Source organism: Camarhynchus parvulus, chromosome 4, assembly GCF_901933205.1.
Source record: "Camarhynchus parvulus chromosome 4, STF_HiC, whole genome shotgun sequence".
NCBI classification, from domain to species: Eukaryota; Metazoa; Chordata; class Aves; order Passeriformes; family Thraupidae; genus Camarhynchus; species Camarhynchus parvulus.
In genome coordinates, this window is record NC_044574.1 from 24,243,890 (window position 1) to 24,271,720 (window position 27,831).

General features: G+C 42.4%; 1 protein-coding gene across 1 annotated transcript in view; it reads right to left on the bottom strand.

The window, feature by feature from the left end:
* Nucleotides 1-12,387, bottom strand: part of BEND4 (BEN domain containing 4) — a 31,793-nt gene extending 19,406 nt beyond the window's left edge. The window contains 3 exon segments of the mRNA XM_030948261.1: nt 2,713-3,279; nt 11,956-12,040; nt 12,042-12,387. Of these exon segments, the coding sequence (XP_030804121.1) occupies nt 2,713-3,279; nt 11,956-12,040; nt 12,042-12,320 (931 nt within the window). The 5' untranslated portion in view covers nt 12,321-12,387.
* Nucleotides 12,388-27,831: the final 15,444 nt, after the last annotated feature.

The window sequence follows — 27,831 nt, forward strand, 5'->3', positions numbered from 1 at the left end:
GTATCTGATGATGATTTTATGCTGGCAGATGAAGTCCTAGCTCCTTGCACATCTTTTATGTTTATCTGCTTCCTTTGATACACTGCAAACAAGGAGTTTCATGACTCCTGGGGGGTGTAAAATGACTATTATTATGCATGTTTATCACTTTTAAAGGGAGATGAAGGGTAAGTGTGATGACCCAGGTAAATACTTGCTGTTTAACCCAGCATTAATCCTAGCAAAATACAGGCAATCACAACGGGATTCAAATGACAAAGAACTAAAGAATATAAATATAATTAATTCCAGTCAAAATGATCTTATGGAAAGTAGATCTCGCCAGAACTAACCTGATTGTCATTCTTTGATAAGTGTATAGATTTGCCTGAAAAAGCTGGGCTGAACAAGATACCCAGACTCCTGATGGGCATGTCACTTCCTACCATGAGTTAGTCGATTGCAAAAGTAGCAACACAACACCAGCAGACCAAACCAAATATATATTAGGAACCTGCTGTAGACATCTCAAATATTTGTCATTGCAGGAATCATCACTAATAGGCATGTTTCTAGAAAGGCCCAACAAGGACTAACAACACCTTCAAAACTATTCAACATTCCTAACCAGTATCACAAAGTCAATTTAAAAACAATTTGAAAACTTCTGGATGATACAGAAACTGACAAATCAGCAAACAGTGGGCAAGTGGGACAGTCAGAGCAATCTGGAACACTTAGTACATGAACACAGACAAATACAAAGTGTGTACTTTTAGGAAGAAATGTGCACAGAATGAGAAGCTCGGCTGCACAACCCACCAGGGAAACCATGGGTACAAGTGAAGAGTCTATTCACCTTTGATCAGGCTCATAGGAACATATTGCATGCATTTCCAGTGCCCAGATTTTAAAGAAATTAGCAGAAGGGGAGAAAAAAAATTGCAAAGAAGGATTCAAGTAATTTGAGGAGTTTCAAACAGTACTGCTTGCTTTGTTTATTTAAAATGGAAATTAAGTCAGCTTTCAGTCTGTAAGTACCTTCAATCAGAAGAAGTACCAAGACCTATAGAGCACTTCATTTAGTGGAGCAAAGCATAAAAGTCAATGGCTAAAAGCTGATTTCAGGTAGTCTGGCAGGGAACAAGGCACATATTTTCACCAGTCTAATTAAGCACTGAAACCAAATGTCAGGTAAGAGATACAGCCACTGCTCACCAGAAACTGGAGGCTGTATGAGATACTACTTGAGTCCAATGCAAGTTATGCATTAGTGAAAGTCAAAAAAAATTACTGTGTTCAGTACAGGTGACTGAATGAAAGCTGTCAGTCAGGTTACAGACCCTACAGGATCACTTCTGGTCTTACACCTGAAGGTAGGACTCCCCAGGAGGTGAAGTCCACACAATTCCCTTTGTCAGGCAGTACCAGATGATGAAGTAACCCCTGCTGAAACCAGTGAGAGTGCATGAGGTATGGTAACTCTATGTTTTTGGGAGAGGTGAGGGAGTGACTCTAAATTTTGGGTTTTCTTTCACTGAACAATGCTGCTTATGGGATTTGCCAGTATCCCTATGGAGCAATGCACAAAAGGAAAACATGATGTGATATAAATAATGCATAGTACATCACTGATAGCTGGGGAGAAGAATGATGAAGACTACTGCTTGCATTTTGCTCTGATTTTGCAACAGCCTCTACATGTTGGGGCAGCAGTTGGTTACTGCCTTCTTCCTTTCTGCATAGTTGGCATCTTTGAAGTACTTTCTCTCTTGCAGCTCATGCTGTACTAGACATGCTTTTCTGCCATTCAGAGATCAGTTCAAGATTGACTTTTTAGGGATCTACCCTAAGCACCTCAAATTCAGGTAAAAAAAGGTGAAGTTCCCTAGTGTTTATATGCGTTAAAAGCATGTTGTATGCTTCTTTCTTTGCTACATTCCAATTTGCTTTTAGTATTACTATTTGAGGTGTATTTTTGTCTGTGCTGAAAGTTTAGAAAATACAGGTCCAAGAAACTTTGCTCTTATCCCATACCACTCCTCAAGTATCTTGGCTCACCTGAACAGTGGGAGGTCCTAGGTTTAAAGAACAAGAGAAGCTTTTCACAGAAGGGGTTTCTATTTGATTTCTTTCTCTCTCCCAGTGGCTTCTAGGTATTGCTAAACTGGAAAAGTTGATGTTAGGTTTCTGTTGTTTTTTTTTTTTTTTTGTTTTTTCTCAGATTTAACTGAAGATGAATGGGAGAAGATGTAGCAATGCTTCTCACTAAGCTAGCAGCAATTTAAGAGAAACTGTTCAAAGTAAAAGCCAAAATTATTTCAGGTAAAACTATGGATGTAACTTTGAATAGTTTCCTTAAGTAACCAAAAAAAGTAGCCCCAAAAGGGAATTAGGTTTTTAAGCTGCAATGTCAATTAAAGAACAAGACAGATAAAGAGTTATGAAGGCATATGTTTGAAATTACTATGACAAACCACCTGATATTTGGAATTTGGGATTACAAGTACATCCCGCCTGAACACACCTTACTAGTGTAGGACTCAATATTCATAGAGATGAGTATCAGCAGGTAATTTTCCACTGGGCACAACTATAGGAATTTTGGCAGGAGACAAATTCCAGTGTTTGATTATTACTGCAACCTTTAAAAAATACTAGAACTTGCAATAAACCATCACCCACATTATTTTTATCACTCAATGACAACATTTCATGGCAGAGATTATTTACCTGGAATGCTCTCCAACTTTCTACGAAGCTCTTCATTTTCTTGTTGCAATGAAATTACCTCCTGCTCTAGCTCTTGACACCGAGGGCAGTAACCTTCTTCCTCTTCCTCCTCTTCCTCCTCTGGAAGTGTAGAAGATGATGGATGACCATGAGATTCCGATGTTGCTGGTGATGTCCATCCACCTAAAGTGTGTACTGGAGAGGCTGAAAGTGGATCCACATCTGCCAAATGGCTAAAATCATTTATTGATGAGGTGTTCTGAGAAGGGAAGCTCCCAGAAAGCAAATAGTTCTGAAGGGAATCAGTAAAAACTCTCAGAAAGGCTGAGGTTTGTTGTTTCTTTTGCATATACTGCATCTCTATGTCTAAAATGTCTGACGTCTGACTATGGACCATTTTCCCAAGCTGACATTGCTCTTGTCTTTCACTATAATTTGGGTTTTCCTGCTTTATACAAGAAATCATGGACTGAGAGTGATTGTTGTCCAGTAGTTTTCCACCACAATTTAAGAGACTTAGAACCCGGCTGCATTGTTGAGCAAAGGCATCCAGAATCATTCGACTCTCTGCAACAAAAGAAAAGATGAATCACAGAAACCTAATGCAAGAGGTTATGCCAGGCAGTAGCAGCTAGATGAATGTACACAACTGTTTACAGTAGCATGCATTTTATTTCTGAACATATTAAAATTATGGCTTCTGCTTTAATACTTCTGCAACACTGTGATGTAAAACAATCCTGACTCTGTTTCTATTTTGAGAGTGCCCTTGTGACCTTGCTGTTAATCAGAAATGCATTGTGATGATAGACACTGCTTACTGACATCTTCTTTCAGAGGGATTAAGTCAGGAAAATGGGGAAGAAAATACAAATTACATCCAATTTGCTACAAGTTCAAGTAAGTACTGCCCTGAAAGCCTATTTCAAGCTGTTGGAAGGCATTAACTGTACATATTTGTAGGATTTTGCACCATACCTTTGTCCTATGCCCAGTTCCTCTCCAACAATGCTTCCAAGCTTTGTTTTTTCTCATTTTTGTCTTTGATGCACTTTTTTGACATTGGGCACAGGACACTCCACACAACTGACCCTAAATTCAATGGACTTTGCTTCTGTTCCTTTTGCTCTAGGTTCCAGACATGTCCAGGAACCACTCAGAGCAATAAGCACAAACCCCTCTTCTTCAATCAAGCAAAGGCATCCTGCAAGTTTGCAGGCAGGCCAGTATGGCACAGTGGAGAGCGGAGTTCTTCAAGATGCTCAGCATACAATCAGGAAACTCTGCATAGGATTGTGCAGCAGTTTCTGGAGACAGCAGCTCAGCTCTGGAATTAGGATAGGGATGCCGTGCTGCACCTAGTCAGCTTTCCTCTCATGACAGGAGGTGTCATGTCTCAGGGAGCAATAGCAGCTATAAGCTAAACCTACAGAGTAGGATGGCTCAGTTCTGCAATGTCTACATGTATAGCTCAAGCTGCTATAATACTTCCTGGGCCCAGACAGAAAATGACCAGGATATTTATGATTCGACCTGTTAGGCTTCCCAGTAAAAACAGTGCCTTTCAAATTTTTTTTACCTTATTCAAAGCTAAGTTCCTCTAGGTATCTAAACAGATGTAACTAACATTTTGCAAAAGAAAAAAGAGACTGGTAGGTTAAAGCACTGCCAATTTTGGAGAGCACTTCTCAGGCAGGCTTGACTTTTAGAAAGTGACAAATGCATTTACTTTTGAAAAGGCAATCTGCTACAGATACATGAGACTAAGCACCCCAGACCCTCATTTACCATAACTTCATCAGTAGCCTCATCACACTCATAACACATAAAGAACAGAAATGTTCAGAATTCAGGCCTTTAAGAGGTGGCACTTTGTCACTGTCATATTTTCTGAAAAATCCCTTCACCAGGATTTCTTCTCCTGGGAAGCTGAGAAGCCTCAGAGAAAAATTAAAACAATAATTATTCTATTTGCTTCTCCTGTGTTTTGCTGCTTTGGAATGTGGTTTGGACATTGTATTGTTTACCAACTGGTCATTGTTTCACTGGTTTCATGTGAATTGTTTTAACTTAATGACCAATCACTGTCAAGCTGTGTCAGACTCTGAGGAGAGAGTCACGAGTTTTTCATAATTCTTCTTTTAGCCTTCTGTCTGTATCCTTTCTCTATTATCTAGTATAGTTTTAGTATAGTATTCTTTAATATAATATAAGATCATAAAATAATAAATTAGCCTCCTAAGAACATGGAGTCAGATTCATCATTTCCTCCCTACGACGGGGGACCCTGAAAATACCACAGCACTTTTCACAGCACTTCTTCAAGATCTACACTGTCTGGTGTAAAATCTAGTTTGCACTTAAGTCGCTACAGCTGACCTGAAGAATACTTGAAACAACACTAATTTGCATTTGTACCATGCTCCAGATCTCTGAAAGAGGGCAGGGCTGAAGCAGCATACAAATACTTTCAGTCTCAAATGCAGCCAGAGGAGACCTCCCCGGCACAAAACCCGAGGATGTGATCTCCTGAGGACTGAAAAAACAGAAACCTGAGGTGGGCAGAGCAAGCCCAAGGCCAGTGCTGGGGCATGAGGCTGCCGGGGGCCATGCAGGGATTGCCCAGGGGCTCCATGGGAAGGACTGGAGTGGCCCTAAGACCACTGCAAGCATCCTCAGCATCAGCCTCCTGTGTTTATGAGCCATATCACACTCCCGGAGACAGGTTCGGACTAATGAGGGCAGATTTCTACAACACCTGTTTGATCCAGAGCTTTATGCAATACCCTCTGTCCATACTACAACTGCAAAGGGCAGAAATGCACAGGCGCTGCTGCCCCCTTGGCAAGCGGGTGCCAATGAGGTGCCAGGTCCATCACCCATGGCCTCTCCTTCTCCTTTCCTACACTAACCTAAGGCCAGCTGTCTTTAACCCTTACAATCAATGCAACTGCAAAACAACACAGGAGGTGTAACATGAATTAAAAGAACAGAATCCTGGTGACATGGCAGTTTTTCAGCTGAGACCTGATAAACCAAAAGGAAATCAGGAAATTCAAGCATCATTAACAACCCCAAGATGTGCTTTCTTTGTTTTACTTCTTTCCACATTTCCCCTTTAAAATTATTACAGGATGATATTGACTGTAACTTTGCAATCCTACTGCAGAATGTTTTTTTCATTCATTTTAATCCTACAATCTGATTCCAGACCTGAATTCATCTATACTGTTTGTATTTTAATCATTATTGTCTCTGTTCACAAAACAGTTACGTATTCCTTGCATATCCTTGTTGCATGGGGACAAGATATGAATGAAACAATTGAAAAGGGATTAGACTCTTATAAGAGATGTTACTCCAATATTATGGTTTATTCTAAAACCAGCAAAAAGTAACCTGACATTCAAATTACTAGTATTGAAGAATACCAAAATACACATTAACATCAGTAAAGATTAAATTAATTATTAGTTTTGTTTTAAAATTTAATGCATTAGGCATATTCACTGTGATAACGGTTTAAAATGTAACTGAAATTTTATACAGAAATGACATTATTGATTTAATCTTCAGTATCAGATCTATTACAAAGACACAATAACAGCAATTACTGTTTTTTTCTTAACTTCAACCCATACTCAAAGACATAAAAATGAGCCATGACAAAGCAGGGCTCATTTGAGAGGCTAACCCAGAGATGCACAAATGCTTTTTTTCTGGGTACTGCTGGACAGCAATAGTGAGGGATGCCCTCAGCACATATTCTGGAAATCTCTGTCTCTGTGCTGAAGTAGGTTCTAATTTGAAGGGACTTCTACACCAGTAATGGTGCACACACCCACAGTCCGAACAACCCTAAATGAGAATGACAACTGCAGTTATTTCTTATGATGGAGAAAAAAAAAAGTTGCCCATTTAGCATATATTGTAGAAATTGGGATTTCAGCTTTTACAGACTGTCTATAATTAGAAATGCATGCACTGTGCAATGTCTAATCACTTAAGAAATGACAAAAAGTTGTTTTTATGTGATTACTACTGAATAAACACCAATCTATGATTCTTAATTGATTTAACATAATGTATGTATTTTCTATGAAAGTAGGATTCCAGTGATTTCACTGCACTGGACTAAAACAGTGTAAGCAGTTTATTAAAGTCTTATTGTGATATTCCTTTTCCTTATTACCTTGCTCACCAACCATGTAATTCTAATGTCTCAGACCCCAGAGTCTTTAGTCTTACAGAACTTCTATTGACTTTAACTAGACATTTGCCTGGAGGTGGACTTGCTGCCTAAGACCCATGAAGTGCTAAGAGAACAGGATTAAACTGCTGAAAGCATAAGTATTCCTAACTAGATTGTTTGGGACTGCAAGCAACCAGAAGATACTATCACATGGCAAATCAGGTACCAACTCCAGACACAGCATTCATCTTTACACCATTTTCTCACTGACTCTGGGACTAGGGGAGGTTCTCAGCTATTCAACTGCCAGACTGAACACAGGGTTTAGTAAGAGGGAATGTCTAAAACTCACTCTGATTACTTACACTAACTAATGCATCAGAAAAGATGTCTGTAAAATTTGGCAGGTATAACTTCAGCTTTTCCCACACCTAAGGATCTTTTCAATACTTAGATCAGACAGCTTTATTAATAAGCATTGTGTTGGGTCTCAGTGGCTCTGGATTCAGGTTGTGGCTTTTCCAAAGTTTCCTTTGTATTCTTGGGCAGCTGGTTTAAAAAGTCATCTTCATAAGTATTGAGTGGGTCTGAATACCATTCATTCTCCCCTGCAGTGAATGTATTCATTGGTATTTAATTTCCAGCAAGATTGTGACGTTCAGGCTCCTTAGCAAATCCAACAGTTTCACTCTTCGCCTTGCAGTGACTCAGCCCTCTCACCTGATTATTTGTATTTCTTGATTTGTTTATTACAATAGTTTTATTAATTGAGATCCTGGGGCAGCAGCCTTGTATCCCTCAAACTGGCCTTTGTCCAAGCATAGAGACTTGGTCATTATATTTTTAGATATGACTACTGCTGTAAATATTGTGCTTAGGTCACAAAATTGAGACCATGTGACACCTCCTATGACTACACAATGTTTTCTTGGGCATTTTGCATACAGATTATCAAGACAGTCCAGTGGATTAAGACTACAAGTGTCTGGCCATTTCAGTACTTATCTGAGAAATCTGCTTCCAGATGAAGGCTCACCATTTCTAAGGTAAGGTCAAACCACTGATCTTCATCTTAGCTGTTCATGGAACAAACTGTTTTTCTGTCTGGGCATAATAGAGCTTTATTAACTGGTCATTTTAAATATGCCATGTTTTGGCACTGCTAACAGATGTTACCAGCTCTGCTCTTCTTCCTCTGCTTTCCATGAAAGCCCACCCTAAATTTCAAGCAGCACTGTAAGGTCTATACCATGCTTTCCTAAGGAAAAGGAGTTTCTTTGGTGGATTATGGGACTGTTCAATGCACATACTACCAAAGACAGATAGTTTTCATGCCAGGAAAATAATCTGGATAGATTAATAAAGAATTGGCATTTTACAGAAGAAAGTGGGTATCTGCTGGTGCTTTGAATGAATCCATCCGTGTGGCTCACAGCAGCAACAGCAGTCAGAGTAACCTCTAGAGGAGAGAGAAGGACTGTGTTGCAGTGCAGCTTCATATTTCTCATTTAAGATGACATTTCTCATGCAGGATCTTTCCCTGCATGATGGGATCTCAAACTAAATTTCTCTTCCCCATGGCACGGGGTGGAGAATTCCTGTTTTTCTTCCTTTCCCTAGCCCCTCTTCCTGCAATTCTGCTGGAGTCTGGAGGTGAGAGTGGTCTCTTAGAGAGCAACTGAGGGAAAATCTGGTTACCCTTGGGAAGAGTTCTAACCATTAGAAAAAGCTGCAAAAATATGGAAGCATCTTTAGTCATGACTGTGTTTGAGGTGACCACTTTCAAAAGCCAGCTTGGAGCAGTGAATCCCAAGGGGCCAGAAATGTCATGCCTGAAGTTTAAGAATCAACTGCAGTAAGTGTTTAAGTTGCTGGCACAGAGTTAGACATCCCAGAAGGGGTGTTTTACTAGCTATTTGCTCACTGTTGCCTGCACAAGTGAAAAGGTAGCAGCAAAAAGAGGGGTACCTCTGAAACTGAACTTAGGAAGTTGGTATGTCTACAAAACTGCCCTATAGCACTCCACCCCTTTACTCAAGTAAGCACCTGCCAAGTGCTGAGGATAAACTAAGTGGGCAAACTGTACACATCATGGATGGTGACTACCTTGTGGAGAATGCACGTGCAGCTGGACACCTTCTAAGGGGATGATCTGTCCCTCCCTACAACACCCACCACTTGAGATGAACCTCTGGCTGAGACGTGCTCTGGGCCTGTTCCCCTTGTTGCTGTGAGGAACCCAGAGACCTCACAGGTGCTGGCCAAAGTACAGGGCAACTACGCAAGGAGAACATGTAAATGCTCTCACTTTCCAGGGGCAAAACCACAACTCTGCTTCCCCAGAGGTGGCCTGTGCTGTTAAATTGGCTCACACATTAGTTAAGAGGATTTCAAGCTTCTGGACAATGGGATTTCTTCACATACCTACAGCACTGGGATCCTGACTAGCTTCCTGCTCATCTTAGTGGTGCTACAGCTCCCAGGAACAAACTGCATGGTGTTACTCCATCACCAAGCAGGAAGGATGAGCACACAGCTCAGTAAAGCATCCCTACCTATGGGATTAAAATACCCAGGAGATCTAAGCCTTGCCTATTGCTTTATAGAATCACAGAACGTTCTGGCTTGGAAGGGACCTTAAAGTTCATCTAGTTCCACACCCCTTGCTGTGGGCAGAGATCCCTTCCACTAGACCAGGTTACTCAAAGACCCATCCCACCTGGCCTTAAGCACTGCCAGGGATGGAGCATCCACAGCTTCTCTGGGCAACCTGTTCCAGTGCCTCATCAGCCTCACAGTAAATTTTTTTTCCACATATCTAACCTGAATTTCCCATCTTTCAATTTGAACCCATTACTCCTTGTCCTGCTTCAGTTCTTCTTCAACAGTTCCTCCACAGCTTCCTTGTGGATCATCCTAAGATACTGGAAGGTTGCTATGAGGTCTCCAAGCAGCCTTCTCTAATGAACAGCCCCCACTTTCTCAGCCTCTCTTCATAGGCACCTGCTCCAGTCCCCTTTCCAACTTCGTGGGCCACCTCTGGTAACAACTTGTGCAAAATACTACTTGTACACACTGTAGCAAGTTTCTGGTTTGTTTTCTCCTGTCCTGTTTCTCTTGGCACTTACCTGAGCAAAGGGTGAGTTGGGACCCATATAGGAACCTAAAGTAAAGCCTGAATGTGCAGTTGAAGGGACAGGGACTTCAAAGAACTTTGGTGCATGAATGGCAGTTCCTTCACTCTCTAGCATAGAACTAAATCAAAGACAAGCTCTGAAGCCTGCTCTAGTGCCTGGTTAGCACAATGTACTCAGGAAAAGAAAGTCCAAACTTCTGCTCATCGAAGCCCAGAGGGCTTTGCTGTGAATATGATCTCATATATCATCTACCAGACAACTGGATGTTTTCCATGGCGTAATCTGCTTCTGTAAAGAAATGTAGGCGTCACATTTATCATCAGTGTTTTGATTGTGGGCCACAAAGAATACTTAAATACCTCCATTTGGGCATTTCATATAAGAAGCAATTTCATGAAGAAAGATGACCTTCTGCCATGGATCATAGAACTATGCCCCAGAGATGTGAATTCTCTGGCTAATCTATTCAAGTGTTAAACTTTTTTGGTAAAGTACTTGAATTATTTGTAACAAGACATGCTAAATTCACCCACTACAAGGCTACTTCTAAGCATAAACAGGCATTAGAACATAGTCATATATCCTATTAACTAGAGTATCTCCCTGTTTAGTAAGGAAATGTCATCACATTTGTTACAAAGGCAAACAGCAACATACCAAAACAGGATCCAATTTTTCTAAATAAATAAATCAATGATGTGTCAAAAATTAACAGATGAGTTAATATACCCGATGATATCAAAACCAGATGGTGCTTCATAATATTCATCCTGTTCAGTCAAACCCTGAATATATTCTGGACCATCAGTATATAAAATAGGATGCTGCTATTTGTGATGGCAAACAAAAGCAATCATGCCTGCCAAGCACATACTATAACAGGCAGCATTTCAGCTCTGCTAGACAGAAAGTAATTAGAATGCTTTTAATGTCCAAAAGAATGATGCTGATAGGCTGCCACAGATGTGTAGATTTATGAATATTTATATGGTGGTTTATAGCTGACACTTTTATCAGTTGAAGAAGATAAAATATCTGCCTGACTCAAAAGCTTGACAGTCAGGTTAATAAAATCTCATTAAAGAGAATGACCTATGCAATTATATAGGATTTATTGTAATTCATTTTTGATTGTACTCTGCTTAAAGATGCAATTTCCCATTTCCTGATGCCAAATTTAGGTTGCATATCAAGATCTACGTGGTTTTTTAACTCCAAGCCATCACTAGAGGAAAGATATGCGTTCAGCATCTCTGTATCTTACACCTTTAAAGAAAAAAAAAAAATAATTTGATCTCCTGTTTGTCACTGCATCTCATGAAAACGGTGCAGGCAAGCAGCCGATCTATTTTCTTTCTGTTAAAATCACCACCGCTCTGTCAGCAGCCTCTCCATTACCAGCAGCTCCTCCGGTAGCCGGCCCCAGCCTGCCGCCCTCCCCGGCGGAGCGGAGCGGGGCTGAGCGGAGCGGAGCGGCCGGCCCGGGGCTCCCCCCGTCCTCCCCCGACGCCGGCAGCAGCAGCAGGAGCAGGAGCAGCAGCTCTCTCTCTCCCTCTCCCTCCCTCCCGCAGGTGCGCACCGGCCGGCGGCGCCTGCCCCGCCAAGTCCTGCGCGGCTGCCGGCACAGCCCCCGCCGCCTCCCTGCCCACCGCCCCGGGGCGCCGCCGGCCGGGCAGCGGCCCCGCCCGCCGCGGGAACTTCGGCGGTGCCCGAGCACCGGACAGAGCCCTCCGCCCGCCCCGTCCCCGCCCGCCGCCAGCCCCGAGCAGGGGCACCCGCGGGCGTCGCGCCCTTCGCCAGCCGCCCGGGAGAAGGTGCGCGCCTCGGCGGCGGAGCCCGCAGCCCCATCCCGCTGCCGCCTGCCGCAAAGTGCCCCGCGAAGTTGCGCGGAGGAGAAAGAGGAGTTGCGGGTACCTGCGCTCAGCTCCGCGCCGCCGCCCCCCGCCACCGGCGGGCAGGGGCCGTAGCGGCCCGAGGAGCTCGGGGCCGGCGGCGGCGGGGCGGGGGTGGCCCTGGGCAGCGCCGGGGGCAGCGCCGGGGCGGGCGGGCCCGTTGGGGAAGGCGCCGTGCGGCGCGTAGGGCAGCGGCTCGGCGGCGTGCGGAAAGGGCTGCCCCGCTCCGCGCCCGCGGGGCACCTCCACCATGGTGGGTCTCTCGTAGCGCTTGGCCAGCGCCGCCCGCTTCCCGGGAAAGGTCTTCAGGACGCTGTAGGGACCCCGCTGCTTGTAGATTTTGGGGGTGCTGGGCCCCTCCTCCGCCGGCTGCATCTCCTCCTCCATCCTCCGCCGCCTCCCCCGGCGCGGCGCGGCCCCGCTCCGGGGCTGTGTCTGCCGCCGCCGCGGCTCGTCTCTGTGGCACGGCGGAGCCCCGGCGCGGCGGGGCGCCGGCCTGATTGACAGGCGGCCGCGCCAATGCCTGGAGGGAGACGGGCGGCGACCGGCAAGTGTTTAGGGTAATCTCTGCTAATGGCAGCGGGGCGGGGAGGCGGGCGCTGGCGGGGCCGCCGTCGCCCCCGGCACCCCCCGCGGGGCAGGTGAGCTGCGGCGGGGGGCGAGCGGCTCCGGGCCCCCCGCCTCGCCCGGCCCGGCCCGGCCCGGCCCGAGGGGGCCGCGCGCTGCCGGACCGGCCCGCCCCGCCCAGCGACGGCCGCCGCGAAAACTTTGTGTCCCCTCGGCCGGGCGCGGAGCCCCGCCGCCCGCCGGGCATCCCTCCGTGCCGCTCTCCCTCCCCTCCTGTCCCCGCACAGAGCGAGCCGCGGGCCCGCCTCCCCGGTTATTAGGGGTGAAATAAATAATGCCATAAATAAAAGTATTTGGGAGTCCAGGACCTGTCAGAGTTGATTAGGGCACAGAGGACATTTTCTTTCTCATTATGAAAAAGCATTTCATGGCGAAATAAAAGAGGTTTCGCTGTAACTCATGCATGTCAGATTTCCAGGAATCCGGGAGATTAATCACATTTAACATTATTTGCAACGCCCCCCGCCCGCTTTTTGCAAACTGCTTAAATGCGACAGACGCGTGGGGCGCAGGCTGGCCCCGCGTCCCCTGCTCACTTTCCCCTGTCGCCTTCCCGGGCCCTTTCAGGGACAGTTAAGAAATAATGAGGCGATGGTGAAAGACAGGAGGAGAATGAGATGCCATCGAAAGACATTTCTGAGAAATGGTGGAGATCTGGGTGAGATGGGAGACAGCTGAAGCCAAATGATATGTTGAAGAAAAATAAATGATAACAAACTGCTCACTTGCTCTCTCCATTCTTTTCTGCATTACCATTATATTTTGCATTACCATTTCCCTTCTTCTGTCCCACTTCTCGCCTGCTTCTGTTACTATAATTTATCAGGATTACAATAAACCCTCTGGCTTGTGGAAGTAAAATTGCAGAACACCTTAGCTATATTTGTGTTGGCAGTGGGAAATCATTCCTCTCATCACTTGGAATTTTGGCCACTTATTGTGGTCATCGCTCTCCCATTTCAGCTTTTTTTATTTAGTCAGAGTCGGGCTCACTGGTAATGAAATGCAACCTTTTGCTGATGGTAATGAACTCCTGCCCATCTACTGCAGAAAAGTGGAGTTTAGTTCTGCAAGTCAGGCGTTCTTTTCATGCAGGGTGTACCAGGAGCTGGGCTGGTTTTGGTTTTGATTTTTATGACAAGTAGAGTAAATCGATTCCTTGTAGCAGCCAAAAACATCAAGTAAAGGCTAGTGTGATAGAAATCGCTGTTTTACCTAAGCAAAATCAATCATAAGTCTCTTTGTTTCCTGCCTGAGTCAGATCACTTGTACTTTAAAAAAAAAGAAAAGAAAATTGTACTGTAATGCAAAATAAAGACTGGAAATATGTGTGAGAGAAACTGTTCCCACTCAGAAATTAAATATGTCCTCTACCTTGTCTCATCTGACTGGCCTCTGCCACAGCAGCTATTGGAGGTCAGTACTAAAATTGTATAAGGTTAGTATTAGGCTCCTAAAAGTTAGATTCAAATAAACAGCCCAAAATTACTTTCTCAGGTGTCAACTACATTCATAGAGTTCACTATTCTTTGGTGTAGATGCCTATGCCTGAGCTCCTCGTGGAAGAAACAATCCTTGCCTAACAGGAACCTCATGCAGACAGAGAAAAGCAGGGCTGACAGGTCATGTCCTCCAAGCTGCCCTCTCTGCCAGGGTCCAGGCAGATCACTGGGCAGATGCTGGCTCTCCATGGACAGGGAGAGAGAAGCAGGTTTGGCGTTAATGGGGCTCAAAGCCACTGAAGTGATGTAGGGACCTCACCTGTGAGGAAAATGGAATATTCACTGAATTTCTTTCAGCTGAGGTTTTTGACAGTGCCCATCACTGCCAAAATATCACTTCAGTTGCTTTTAGGAAAGCTTGGCTTTTCCCCTAGTTTGCTCTCAGTGATTCTTTTGGGTACATATACCTAAAACATCTGTGGATATCTCCCCACCTTTCCTTTTATGTTTTCCCCTGAGTTTTAGATGCGGGACTCTGGTGTTGTGGCCAAAAGACTGTGTTTTGTGCCTAACTGATGGGTTCCTGCAGGTCAGTCCTGTGATATAAAAGTGTTTAACCTTGGTGGTCCCACCTTTTCCCTTGTGGAATATATATAATTATATATATATAATATATATATATATTATATATATATATATATATATATATAATATAACGCCCTTTTATAAGGAAACCCCATTTTGCTCCTGAGCTCTGTGCAGGTGTGCAGCCACTCTTGCAGGAGGACTATGTGCCTTTGGAGGGGAGGAGCATGGCCCTAGAGTGGCAAAGAGGCAGGCTGGGTGAAGTGATGGTCTCCAAGTATGGGAAGATGCTGCTGTATCTGCTGTGAGCAGTTTTGGGCTGCCCTTTTCCATGGCTGCTCCCTGTGGCACAGCCTACTGCTCCCCTGTGGTCTCAGCATGAAGTCATGAAATTATTATTAACCAAACATTTAACTCTGAATTACAGGCAGAGATTGGTTGCACACTGGATGAAAACAGTTAACACATAGCTTTTACCTTGATAAACTAAAAAAAAAAAACCAACAACCCTTAGCTGATACCAGCAGCTCATTTTCAGAAAGCCAAACACCTTCATTTTGCTTAAACTGTGCCATGACTTGGGAGTTGACCCTGAAGAGAAGGTTGTGTCTTTCCCTACCTGTTTACTGATTCAAGTTTTCACTGTTTCACTGACACTAAGGGCTGGAGATCTGTAACAGGATTACTGCAGAGCACTTGAAGTGGAAAAATGATGGGGAGTAACTGACCCTCGGTAAAAAACCTAATCAAAACAAAGACAACGGGCACAATGAAAAATAAGAAACCCAACCTTACTGCAGTATACACTCCTCTGCTCCTAGAAATCATGGCAAAGAGAATATTTGTCAGTATATAGAAAAATACCCAATCTAGACACAGGCCATCAATCACTGAACATGCCTGTGTTGAAGGTACTGTGAGAAGGTACTCAAAGAATAAAAGTGTGATTCATCCCTATCTTCCGAGCAGGGGCTAAATCTTGCTCCACTTATTCATGGGAGCAGTGCTCCTGCGATAGCTAAAGCATGCAGGATTTGGCCATGAACTGCCAATATTGCTCTGCACATTTGGAGTGTATGATGAGAGCTGAGATTGGCAACTCTCCTCTGTAATCTAAACCACTCTGCAGGCAGGCTAGCCATAATTTGCTGCCCTAAACATTTAACCCCGGCTAGTTAATTTAAGCTTAGCTCAGTTGCTCATGTTTATGGATAAAGAAACAAAAGGGAAAACATCAAAAGGAAAAGATGACTGTGGAATTCAATATTTCGGCAGCTGTTGATAGGTAAATCTTATTGAAGTGTAGCATTCAAAACCAAAGGCCCGCATTTATGATAATGAGCCTAACAAGGAAATGAGATTGACACAGCAATTCTCTGTTTTTGTTGTCCCCTGAGGTTAGAGATTATGCAGTGCACGGTGCTGTTTTTAGCCTCTTTGGTGATTCCAACTGTGAGAGACAACGCTGTGCATATTTGTCAAGGTTGCACTTTAATCAGGTGACTCAGGGGCTTTTTGAGGGAGAATGTGAACTGCTGGTCTCACTTAAACCTTAATCCACATCCTATGTCAGAGATTCATCAGCCAAGCAGTGCAGCTTTCAGCCCCTTCTTTTCCCTTATGCTTACTCAGTGCTCTGTGAACATGCTTTGAAATAATTGAAATGTATCTATCATGGTTACATTGTATTTTGAGAATTACTGGAATGTTTCTCAGTGACATTAATTGGTTTTAAAATATTTTTGTCTTTCTAATTAGTAAAAGATTGATGAGCAGTGGAAAGGGCATTTATACACAGGCAGACACATATTTCCATGCTACATTTGTGTCTTAATAAAATGGTTGCTAACTGGTTTCTTATGCCTAGTAAACACTGGAAAGATAGAAAAGATCCTATAACTTTAGGAAAAGGAAATAACCTCTGTTTGAAATGGGATCACATGGTGTAAAAGAAACCCCAAGTCTCCCTGAGGGCTGGAAAATGGATAAATGAATTATTTAAATATAGTTAAAGGATACACAGGGAAAAGTAATGGCTCTGATACCCAGTGTAGGGAAAAATATTAATATTTTAGGGAATCAATTGTGGACACATGAAAAAGCTTGTTTTAATTAAAGATAGCTTACATAAAGCAGTTTCAAGCAGGGAGAAACAGTATAGGACACTTGTTGCAGAGCATTTTTTAGAAATACATCATGAATAAAATGAATGACATAACACAGTCTAAACTTCCATCTGCCCTAAAAAATCTTCACTGTCTGTGTTGGAGCATTTTAGAATAGCTTTACCTCTCTGGAGCATTAGCTTTTTCCCCAGCCCTTGCCCAAGCTTGCTGGTGCTTTCTCTTGGTCTTGGCCATCACCGTGTAATGTCGAGTTGCTCTATATTGCATAGCTGCTCTTGGCAATGCTTAGTCCTCATTTTGCACACTTGGCATTTTGAGACCAGCATTTTGAGAGGGCTGCTGGCTGTGCAGATCAAGGCAGAGCTTCCTTGACCAAAATTCAGGCTGGCACCCAGCTTCTTGACTAAACCTGAGCCACTCTCACTGGTCCTGCTGGTCCCTGCCCTTCATGTACTTTCCAATCTCTGTTGTCCAGGCTTGCAAAAAGGTGGTCCTTGCAGGCCAGAAGTCACACTGAGCTAGAACTCAATTAGTGTAGAAAATGCTGATTTTCCCAAGCAGAGACTTCACTGATATTTTGCACTGAAATGTTACACTTGGGCTCAGGACTCACACAGCTTGGTGGCTGTTCAAAAATATGGTCAAACTTTGTCAAGCAAGCTGTGCACATCAGTTACAATGAAATCACAGATGGGATGGACAGAGGAAAACAGCTGGAAGCAGAATCTTCCTTAAACTGATCAAGATGGGGAGCCTGACTGTGGTTTAAGCACAACAGGATACACATGATCAGCCTCGTGGTGTCTACTGAGCAGAGAGTCAACTCCGCTTAATCTGACAAAAAACTTGGGCCTGAAGATACCAACAGTGATGGAGGCATGGGAATGGCACATGATTCTTTGCTGAAATAAGGCTTCAGCCCATATTAGACGTCTTTTCCAGCTTTAAAGAGAGCCTAGGAACAGAAGGGTGCAAATTCTTCCCTGCATTTCCCTTCATCACTATCCCATTCTCAGGCAGCCCCTAAAACTTACATGAAATAAAGACAACAACTTCTCTGCATCTTAAATGCAGAGTTCAACCACTTCATGGGACTGAAATGAAAGACTTCCTCTACATTAGTAATCATGTAGAAGCAGCACCAGTAATCCTGTGGGGGGTCCTAAAAGGCTGGGGGCAAAATAATTTCTTAGAAGTCCAGAAAAGAAGAAAGTGGTGGGGAAAACTTGCAATTTCCTGTCAATTGCACACTGACTGGTGTACCATAAAATGGCTCAGCTGTGAGAGGTTTCAAAAACTTTGAAACATAAACTGAATTGAATTCCACATTAATAAAAATGGGGGAAAGAAAAGGCAACAACACATACAGGCAAAATTTTCTGGAAGTAGAGCCAGGGGACTGCTGCAGTTTCATGTGAGCAGGAGTTCTATCACTGTGCAAGCCTTTATGCCTGGGAACGTGTCCACAACAATCTACATTTTCTTAGAAAAAAATATAGGTGAAACCACGTTTGCTGAAGGGTAAATGCGCAGATACTGTATTTGCAGAGGCTGGAGTTCTTCCGATGCATCACCCACCTCTAGCTCTCCAGACCAGATCAGTTGCTACCAAAAGTCATCCAGAGGTGGTCTCAGAACAGCACTTCAAGTAAGTAATGTTCTATGAAAGTGCATGCTTTTACTTGTTTTAAAGTAAAGGATCTGGGGAAAAAAAAAGATGAGATGTGTGAGGTTGTCTCAGAAAATAATATGAGACTACTCTGAGCGTCCATCAACTTTACTTTTGTGATTACTCTGCTGTGAGAATCTCTTTATATCCTGAGCATCCTCATTATTATATTCTTGTTTCTTTGCTATGTGGCAGTGAGTTTGTGGCCTACAACAGAGGAACTTGCCCATTGATACCAACAGAGAGGTGAGAGTTAACTTTAGCTAATGCTCTTTGTCCGAATCCTAATTTAAAATTGATGAAGCCTTCTATTGGCCTCTCTCCTTGAACGTATCTACTGGGTTTGATGCTGGTTCTGCCATCCTTAGGTAGACTAGATGAAATCAGAATTTAGATAATTTACATTATTTTGGTTTGGAATAATGTTTAAAAATTTATTAAAATCTTCCAAGCTGGTAGAAGAGTGTCTCTTCAAGGAAGCATTTCTTGTTGTCCCTCTACAAACAACCATTTCACTTATTTAGTGAACAATTTAGCTTGTTAAGAAAAAAAAAGCTGGTGGGTTTTTTTTTTTTTTGGTCTCTGTTCTTCTTCAACCACTTTTATTTTTTAATACTATGGTTACTACAGTTCGGTGGGGAAAAGCCTCTCTGTTCAGCCTATTAATGATGGAGTAGACCATGATTTCCAAAGAAATTGTTGTTTTCTAGCCATATATATGTATGGAAGCAAGATACTTTGGTTCCTGGAAAACCCAAGTATCAAAAAAGGCAGCTGTATTGCCCCAGTACATCTAACCACAGCATGAGCACAGACATAGCCTTTCTTTCTTTACAATTGCAGACTTGCAGACATAGACACTTGCCTCCGGAAAACTGGAAAGCTAAAAATTAAAACCTGACACACATTTAAGATTTCACATGTTCACTTACATAGATTAAAAATGCAAATGAAGCTGGCTTCAATGAGATGCTGACCTGAGATCAAGCTTGCTGAAGACAGGCTCTTTCCACTTCAGAAGAAAGAAAAAAAGAGCTGAGAGTTTTTATTCACCTGGATGAAACAACAAAAAAAAAGTGCAAGAACTATTTATAAATATGTATGAATAAATATTTAATTATATATGTGCTGAATGGTTTAGCTGTTGTTCAGCAAATACATAATTTGTTAATTTTGCCTTCTTCCACTGAATAATTTATTCATCAGATCAGCTCTTTTAATATTCACTAGATGATCGGCTGATCAAATCCTGTTAGCTGAATATGTTATTTGATTTTTTTTTGCCCTTTTCAAAAATCACTTAGTCTACTGGAAGAACATTGCTGTGATTTATTAGCGGTATATTCCATCCAGTCCATGGTGACATTCTTCAAGAGTAACCTCCAAAGACAGTAGATATCTTGCTCTTGTCATATGATATTAAACTTTTGTAATCCTGACATGTATTAGGTGTCTTTGACCAGGGAAATACAACCCTATTTTCAATGGTACACTTTCATGTCACAAATTCATGACAATACATATATGGTATGTCTTATTTTTTATTTGATGATTGAATATTGAATTATTTAGATGAGCTACATCAATCATTCCTATATTCTGGTTTATCCAAGTGTCTGCCCTGCAGTTTTTTCAGTACTCTGTCTTTGCAAAGGATTTCTTCTAACCTCTAAAATTGCCATATAGCTTCAGAGATACCCTGACATTACAGTGTGGAACAAGATGGAGAAAGGACAGTGTCTAATCCTTTACAAGTCAGCCTTGAAGTCAGTCATCTTATAGCCCTTTGTAGCTAGAAAAGGACTTCTTACACTTACCACTTGAAAGGGGAAATTCTTAGCTTTCGATTGTACTGTCTTCATACCCAGGAAGGTCTGCAGAGATCAGGAAGTAAAGCCATGGTGTCATTCTGTCTGGAAAATTATTTTATGTGTTTATAGTATTCTCTGATATTTTCATAATTATTAAAGCTTCTGAGGACATACTTTTTCTCTTAAGCTGCTGAAGCCCAAATATTCAAATAAGGCTAGCTTTGTAAAAAGGAGGTTGGTTGTGAAAATTATCATCAATCCATTAAAAAAAATACTTTTCAAGCTAATTCTCTGTAACACTCCTGTGTAAGGCTTACAGAAGTACCAAATAAACAACACGGCAGTGACACTCAAAACCATTGAGACCAGCACTCTGAAATGACCTGTGTAATTTTGAGCTGGTGCCAGTCAAGACTAGTGCTGACATCTAGTACACAGATGTGTGTGCCACAGTCTGTGTGCTACAGCCTAATGTATTCCAGATTTCAAGATGCATGCATATGTAATAGCCTATATAATATTCCATACAAAAATTGCATTAAGAAAATGTTAAAGTTGCCTAGTTCGGCATTTAAAAGTCAGGAAATAAAATTAAGGTTGTACATGCAACATTAACTCTGTTCCCTAGAGCATTTGCCTATGATACAGTCTAATTACATGATCAAATATTATTTCTCAGATTATACAGTATAATATCTACATTTTTTTCATTTTTCAAAGTGTGAGGTGCATTAGGGAGGCTTCAGCTTCACCTTCATACAAAAAGGCTTCAAATAAACACGGACTTGTCAGTCTGGAGAAGGGATACCTGGAAAGAGTTATAACAAGGGGTTATAAAAGAGTGAGTGGTGTAGGAAAGGTGAGTGAAGAATGATGATTCAGTACTCCTTCAACTGTAGAAGCTGGGGAACATTTATTCAACTAGCAAGTTTAAAACATATTTATTTTACACACCATACACATGGACTCAGCACCAGAGACTCTGAGAAGATCCAAACTACAATCTATCCAAAAGAGAAATGTATAGACCACAGGGCTGTTGCTGACATGAGAGGTAGAGGTACACTGCCCATGCCAAGAAGTCATTAATTGTTGGTGAGCAGGGTCTGGGAGGATCTACCTGTGAAGGGCTCATTTAATTTTTCTTCTGTTCTTTCTCCAAACAGCCACTGCTATCCACTCTTTCAAAGCACTGCAGTTCCCAGTGTTTGCACACAAACTAACGAGGAAGATGATGACAGTAATACCCGACATCTGGGATCCCTGCCACAAGGAAAGGAGGGGTGAGTGTGACTCCTTGGTCTGTTTACCAGCTGCAAACCCCATCGTCAGAACTGCTCTTTTCTGGAGATGCTTCTGTGCACACGAATAACCCAGCCTAAAATCTTTACAGGACTGTCCCTGTAAGACTCCATTCCTGTTCACTGCTCCACACTCAAGCAGGATCTTACCTTAGAACTGTAGAACTGGGTGTTTTAAGCACTGAGCAGAGGACAGCTGAATCCTCCATGATGTTTCTCAGCTGTTTGAAGCATATATATCTGCACCTCAGAGTCTTCTCTCCCTGGCTCTAGTGACAGGGACTGATTGTGAGATTGTAACAGTCCACTGCTGGCCGCCCTTGGGCCAGCCAGTGATAGTGAGCAGCCCTGGGAGCTCTGGAGCAGAGATGCCCAAAGGGACACAGGAGCTGACACACTCTCCAGGTACAGGCTGTGTTCCCACATGAAGCACAGAAGTGAAATGGGGCTGTTTTCCTATGACATGGAAGTGAATGTCAGAAATCAGGTGGAGATGACAGCCATGTGATCGACCATATTCACAATCTATTCCATTTACCTTGCATACATTATCTGCCTCCTTCAACTGCACTGTGACTGCTAATTCATTTTTACCAAGAGCTTTTTTCTTATGCTAATGGGATTCTTTAAACAATTGTTGCTAAAAACTCACTGCAAAAGAAATGGTCCTTTCTTTTCCCAAAGTGCAGTCCTTCCTTTACTCCCTGACAGGCCTGAAATGAGAGTGTTGCTCCACTGAAGATTTAAGGTCTGTTATTTCACTCTTCGTTGGGTCTAGAAGTCGGTATTTTACATAATTGAAGATCATGAAATATTAGTTCTGGGAATTAGATTTTGATGAAATCTTGACAGATAGCAAGGTATTATGTATAATTAACACCAAACAATCTACAATTAGAAGATTTAGCATATACAAATGTTATTTTTAGGAAACTAATGATACTTTACCAACCATGTGGGTGATGATATTTACACCCTCTAAAGTCTAAGTCTCTCCATGCCTTTGCAGATAAAATGACATAAAAACAGTGCCAGTTTTCACTTTGAAAGACTTGAATTTTTCATTTTGTATTTTGTAAAATGTCTGCTTCTTTCTGTAATGCAGATCTATATATAACACCTCAAGATTATGTCTGGGTGAGGCAAATTAAAAAAATCTGTTCAGTTTTTATTGAGGGAGGAGCTTTCTGTATGTGGGGAAAACCAAGCTTGATGTTTACATCTGCCATGCGACACTGACTCATACAACAGGATTTTCAAGCAGAGAGGGGAAAAGCAAGTGTGAGAGGAATTACAATCCCATTATAAGGACCTAAACTAAAGTTCTGACCATATACAGCTGTCCCCTTACTTACCTTATTCTGAAAAAAGGTCATTACTTATTTGGGGAGGGGGTTGTTTTGCCATTTATGTGTGGGGGTATAAAATACAAGCATTGTATAAACACTCTGCACTGCAACAAATGGCTGCACAACGACCCTCAGCACTGGGGAAGGTATCTCTTCATCCCATTTCACATCTTTAATGCAGAGATTGTAAACAACCCTTGTCTCTGTGTTTAATTTTCTACAATATTGCTCTTTTTTTCTTCCAAACTGGGGACTGACCATTCCACTAGTGGATAGAGAAAAAGCCATCAATCTTTTTATCTCTGTGAGAGAGACCCAGCTACCAGCAGCTGCTGTCTCTGGAGAGTGTGGCAGCCTTGCTCTGCTCACAGTCCATCCATGGGGACCTGTATGAGTTCTCTGTGGACTCTTCCCATCTTGTAAAGAGAATTTCTTTCCAAAATAATCCTGGAGGTATTAAAAACGCATCTCTGCTGGCTGATATTCCATCCAGGGCCAGGTTTGTGGAGGACAGCTGTCCTGAAGGGCTGACATGGTTGCAAGCAGCTCTGTTTTCCAAGGTACGTCTCCAGTGCCTGTCCCCATTGCACTTGTGCCTTGCCACGAGCAGGATTGTGCTCCTGCCTTGCAGATGACAAAATCACAGGAATACAGCACAAGGACATTTGGGCTAGAAGAATTGCTGTGATGGCAAATCCATGGGTGGAGCGAGCTTAAAGGCATCTGCAGAGGGACTCTTTCACAGCTGTGTGACTTCCCAGCACTCTGAAAAGTCTACACACACCTGAGCCGCAGTCTGATGGGGTAAGGCAGGTTCTTTTCAGAGCTGCTGGTGAAAGATGGGGTACAGGCAATATGATGAAACCTTGGGCATGCTTGGGCACAGACAGAAGAGCATTGGAGGTGTGTTTTGAACCTTCTTATTGAAGTGTCAGGGTTTTATTGGATGGTAAATCCACTTTTAGATCAGCAAGTCTGCAAAAAACTTGTCCAAAAAAACCCCTGATAAAGAAGACGTTCAAATGCCTGAGACCTCACAATCTCCCAACTGCAGGAAAAAGCAACCAGACACTGCTTCTTTTGAATATCTGGGGGAAAAAATAAGATATTTAAAGATGCACAAGCTTATGGATTAACTTTTTCAGATTCATAGAAGCCATTAAACATTTGCAAAGCAGTTTTTTCTGTAACATTAGATTTAATGGGAATAAATCAGTTGAAAGACATGATTGCAAGAATGGTAACAGCAGGATTCTGTATGAACTTTGAGTTTAGGGAGTGTTTTTTCTACTCTTCCATAAAGGAAAAAGCTCTTAATATGTAACTTCTGAGGCATTGTAAGCAAATAAAAGGTGACATAATTCTTTGCCATTAAAACTGACATAAGTTAGATGATGCACAGATACACATGAGATAACTCTGAACTATGACATTCTTCAGGGCTGACAAAATTCTTGTAAACTAAGACTTTTTAAATCAACAGAATGAACCTGGTTATAACAAGTTAGCAGAGGTTACATGACATGAATTCTGATTTCAATTGGTCAAATGTTGGTAACGGGTAAGAGAATATAAAAATATGCTATGGAGAGAATATTAATGACATTCACAGGAAGAACCAGGTGAAACTGAATCCAAACTTTAAAGGGAACATTAGGGTTGTGGGATAGTTGTCAAGACTGATACTCAGTAAGGCATTGTGACTTCATGTGAGAAGACAAACATCTCAGATCTAAGTGCTAAAGATCCCCATCAGAACATACACTGACATGCAGCTCCATGCTGTAATGCAAATGGAATTGCTCTGATGCTTAGTCCTTCAATGTTGCATTTCTAAATTTGTTGTGTTAAATAGACTCCTGCTATTCCTACCAACAGCCCTCAATCCTATTACAGCAAAGAAACAGCAGAAGATACATGATTTCAAAACCACTGTCTGATCTTGTGTAGTCAATAAATGTTGTGGGCTCAAATGGTGCTCAGCTCTTCCAAAAAGTAAGGCTTAGAGGTTTGCCCCAGACCACATAATAAAGCTGGCAGAGCAGAATATGATTTAGGATCAAGCACCTGCCATATGGCACTTACTTCTCCATCCTATGCTGCTTCTTGATCATGCTAAGTTAGTCACAGCTCCAGCAGCAGAAATAGGAGGAGTTGTTTATTATCCTCAGCACAGTAATGATACCTCAGGCCACAGTGGTAAGTAATTGAAACAACAGGGGTCTTACAGAGACTTAAAAACAGAGATCTTAAAATACACAGAAACTAGTGTATTAAATGGAACGTGTAACTAATAAATTGCCAGCTATTTGCAGTATAATACAGCATCCCAAATTCAGGCATTCTGGAGACTTCGACTTCCACAGTGCCACTTGATACTCTTCAGAATGTAAAACCCCATCAAGATGAGGCTAAAATAATAGCAATAATAATAATCATAGTAACAACAAAACCAACAATGACAATATTATTCACACTTACTTTTCTTCAAAGGGATTTCCACTTGAAAATGCAGGTAAATAATAAGTAATTTTAACAACAAGGTGTGACAACAATCACGTGCAATTAAGGACTCAGTGTTTTGCAGTACTGAATATCTATGATCTAAAGATGATAAGGATTTAATTGAGTAAATAAGTATATTTATAAATATTGTTGGCTTATTCTATCATGTTCTTCTGGCCTGAAAATATGTTATGTCATATTGACTGCAGATTTAGGTATCAAAACCAAAACAAAGTAATTTCTCTTCAATTGTACTTGCCCTAAACAGATGTCATGGAGCCCTCCTCTGAGGATGGAAGGATACAACCTTCAAAGCAAGTCTTATGCCATCAGACCTACAGATATGTATTTCTCTGTGTTCTTTATTAAATGAAATTGCATTTGATATTTTTCATTTGTCTTTATGATCTATTAACAATGCTTTACCTACCCATCACTCTGTATTTTCTGCTTCATTTTATCAAGTTCTTCTGCTTTTAAGATGGTCCTAGAATTTTTAGTGCTATTCCATGTACTGTATGAATTTTGAGCATATACTTTATGCAGCTGAGATATATCATACTTAACAGAAAGTTTTCCAAAACCATTGTCTCACATTATAATGAGATACAGAGAGATTAAGGATATTTTAGTACTTTGGCTACTGGATGGCACATGAAGGGCAATATGATTAAATGCAAGATAAACTGTGAGCTGAGTGATAAAACCAGACAAGTACATGAAAGACTTTTCTGTCAGAGGTTTTTCTTATTTGTCACATAAATATTGCCTGAATGTACTATTACTGAATCTAAAGTTTGTAATTTTGCAGCTAGTAATTTTCCATTAGGGGTACTGTTTCATTTATCACTGCTGGGTTGTCTTTGGAAGACTAGGAAATAAGACAGTTATGCAACAGTAATCTCCCTTAACCTGTGCTAACCTGGCTGTACTGTTTATCTCTAGCAGAGTGCACCATTTGCCAGGGGCGGCATCCTCCAAGGTACTGCAAGTGTGGCTTTGCAATGCATAAAATCAGCAGCTGGCTCCTACAAAATGCTCCGAAGAAAAGAAATAAAATCATACTACCAGGATCTCTAGATCTTCAGGGCAGAGATATGTACCTGTGCTGTGGGGTTAATGTGCAGAGCAGGCAAGCACCAAGGCTCAGGATATGCTGGGCAGCAGGAAGTGCTCAGGCATTGTTGGGAGTGGTTTCTGCCATTGAAGTAGGGACAAGTGGAGGAGAAATGAGTGTGACACCCCAGCAATCTCAGCCGGCCTCTCTCAGGAACCAAGGGGGTATCTGCTTTGGAAAGGTGCCCCCTGGCTCAACCCAGCTTTGGGGGTCCTGGTGCTGCACTGGGGAATGCAGCGGCTCGGGTTCCACCAGCTTCAGCCCACTGCCTCACAGCTGCTGGGGAAATGACCCTGATTTGGGGGTGTCAGTGTGTAAAGAATGGGGGTGTTAAGAGTTCGAGTTGTCTCTCAGTAACAGCATTCACACCAGGAAACACAGGAGAACACTTGCCCAGCAATAATCCTGTTCCATTTTTATATCATAATGGAGAAGTTCAGTCTGATCCAGGCTTTTGGGATGTGGCTGGAGCACCTAAGCATCACACCCCCAGTGCACTCTGGTTCTAGCAAGGGCCAAGTTGTGCAGAGGTTTGGAGAGGCTGCTGGTGCCTGTCACTGAAGCTTGTGGAGGCTGCCTGCCTGCTGATGCAGCTTTGAAGGAAGACAGGGCTCACCATAAACTACTTGAGAAAATCGTAGGCTCTGTGTAAGTTGCACAAATTACTGGCCAAAGATTTCAAACAATGAACACATTTGTTCTCAAACTATTTATGAACAGGAAGAAAACAAACCTCACAGTAAGACAGTGATGTGTTGAATATGCTTTGTTTCCCTGGAATTAATGGATATCTGAAGGAGCTGGGTTGTATGACTCATTCAATCAAACTATAGAGATAATCAAAGGGGTGAGAAATGCTTCCAAAGGATCCCCTTTTGCATTCTTCAAACATTCTCTCAAACTCCCAGTGAATTCAGTACAGAAAAATTAAGATGAGGCTTACATCCTTGCAGGTCTCCTGTCACTCTGTGCAGCTGAACTGAGACCAAACTATCTCCCAGAGCTCATATGGGAGTGGCACAATTGTCCCTTTCTGTATGCCATTAGTCACATGTATTTTCAGTCCCTGGGGTGGATCTCTGCAGGCTGCATGTGACCTGCTGCTGTCCCCTGCCACACTCTTTCCACAAGGCCCTCCCTGTCACTGTCACCTGGGGATGGAGATGTGCTGTGCAGTCCCGAGTGCCTTGGTAACAAGATATCTGGCTGCTCTTGGTGGAGTTCTGGGGTCCCTCATGGATATGTGACACCCAGGAGTAAAAGAGAATTATCACTATAAAAAAAATCTCATCTTTTCATGTCTATAATTTGTTCCTGTGTTTGTGTCTTACTGCATTGCATTAAGCTCTCTCTAAAAACAAAAAAC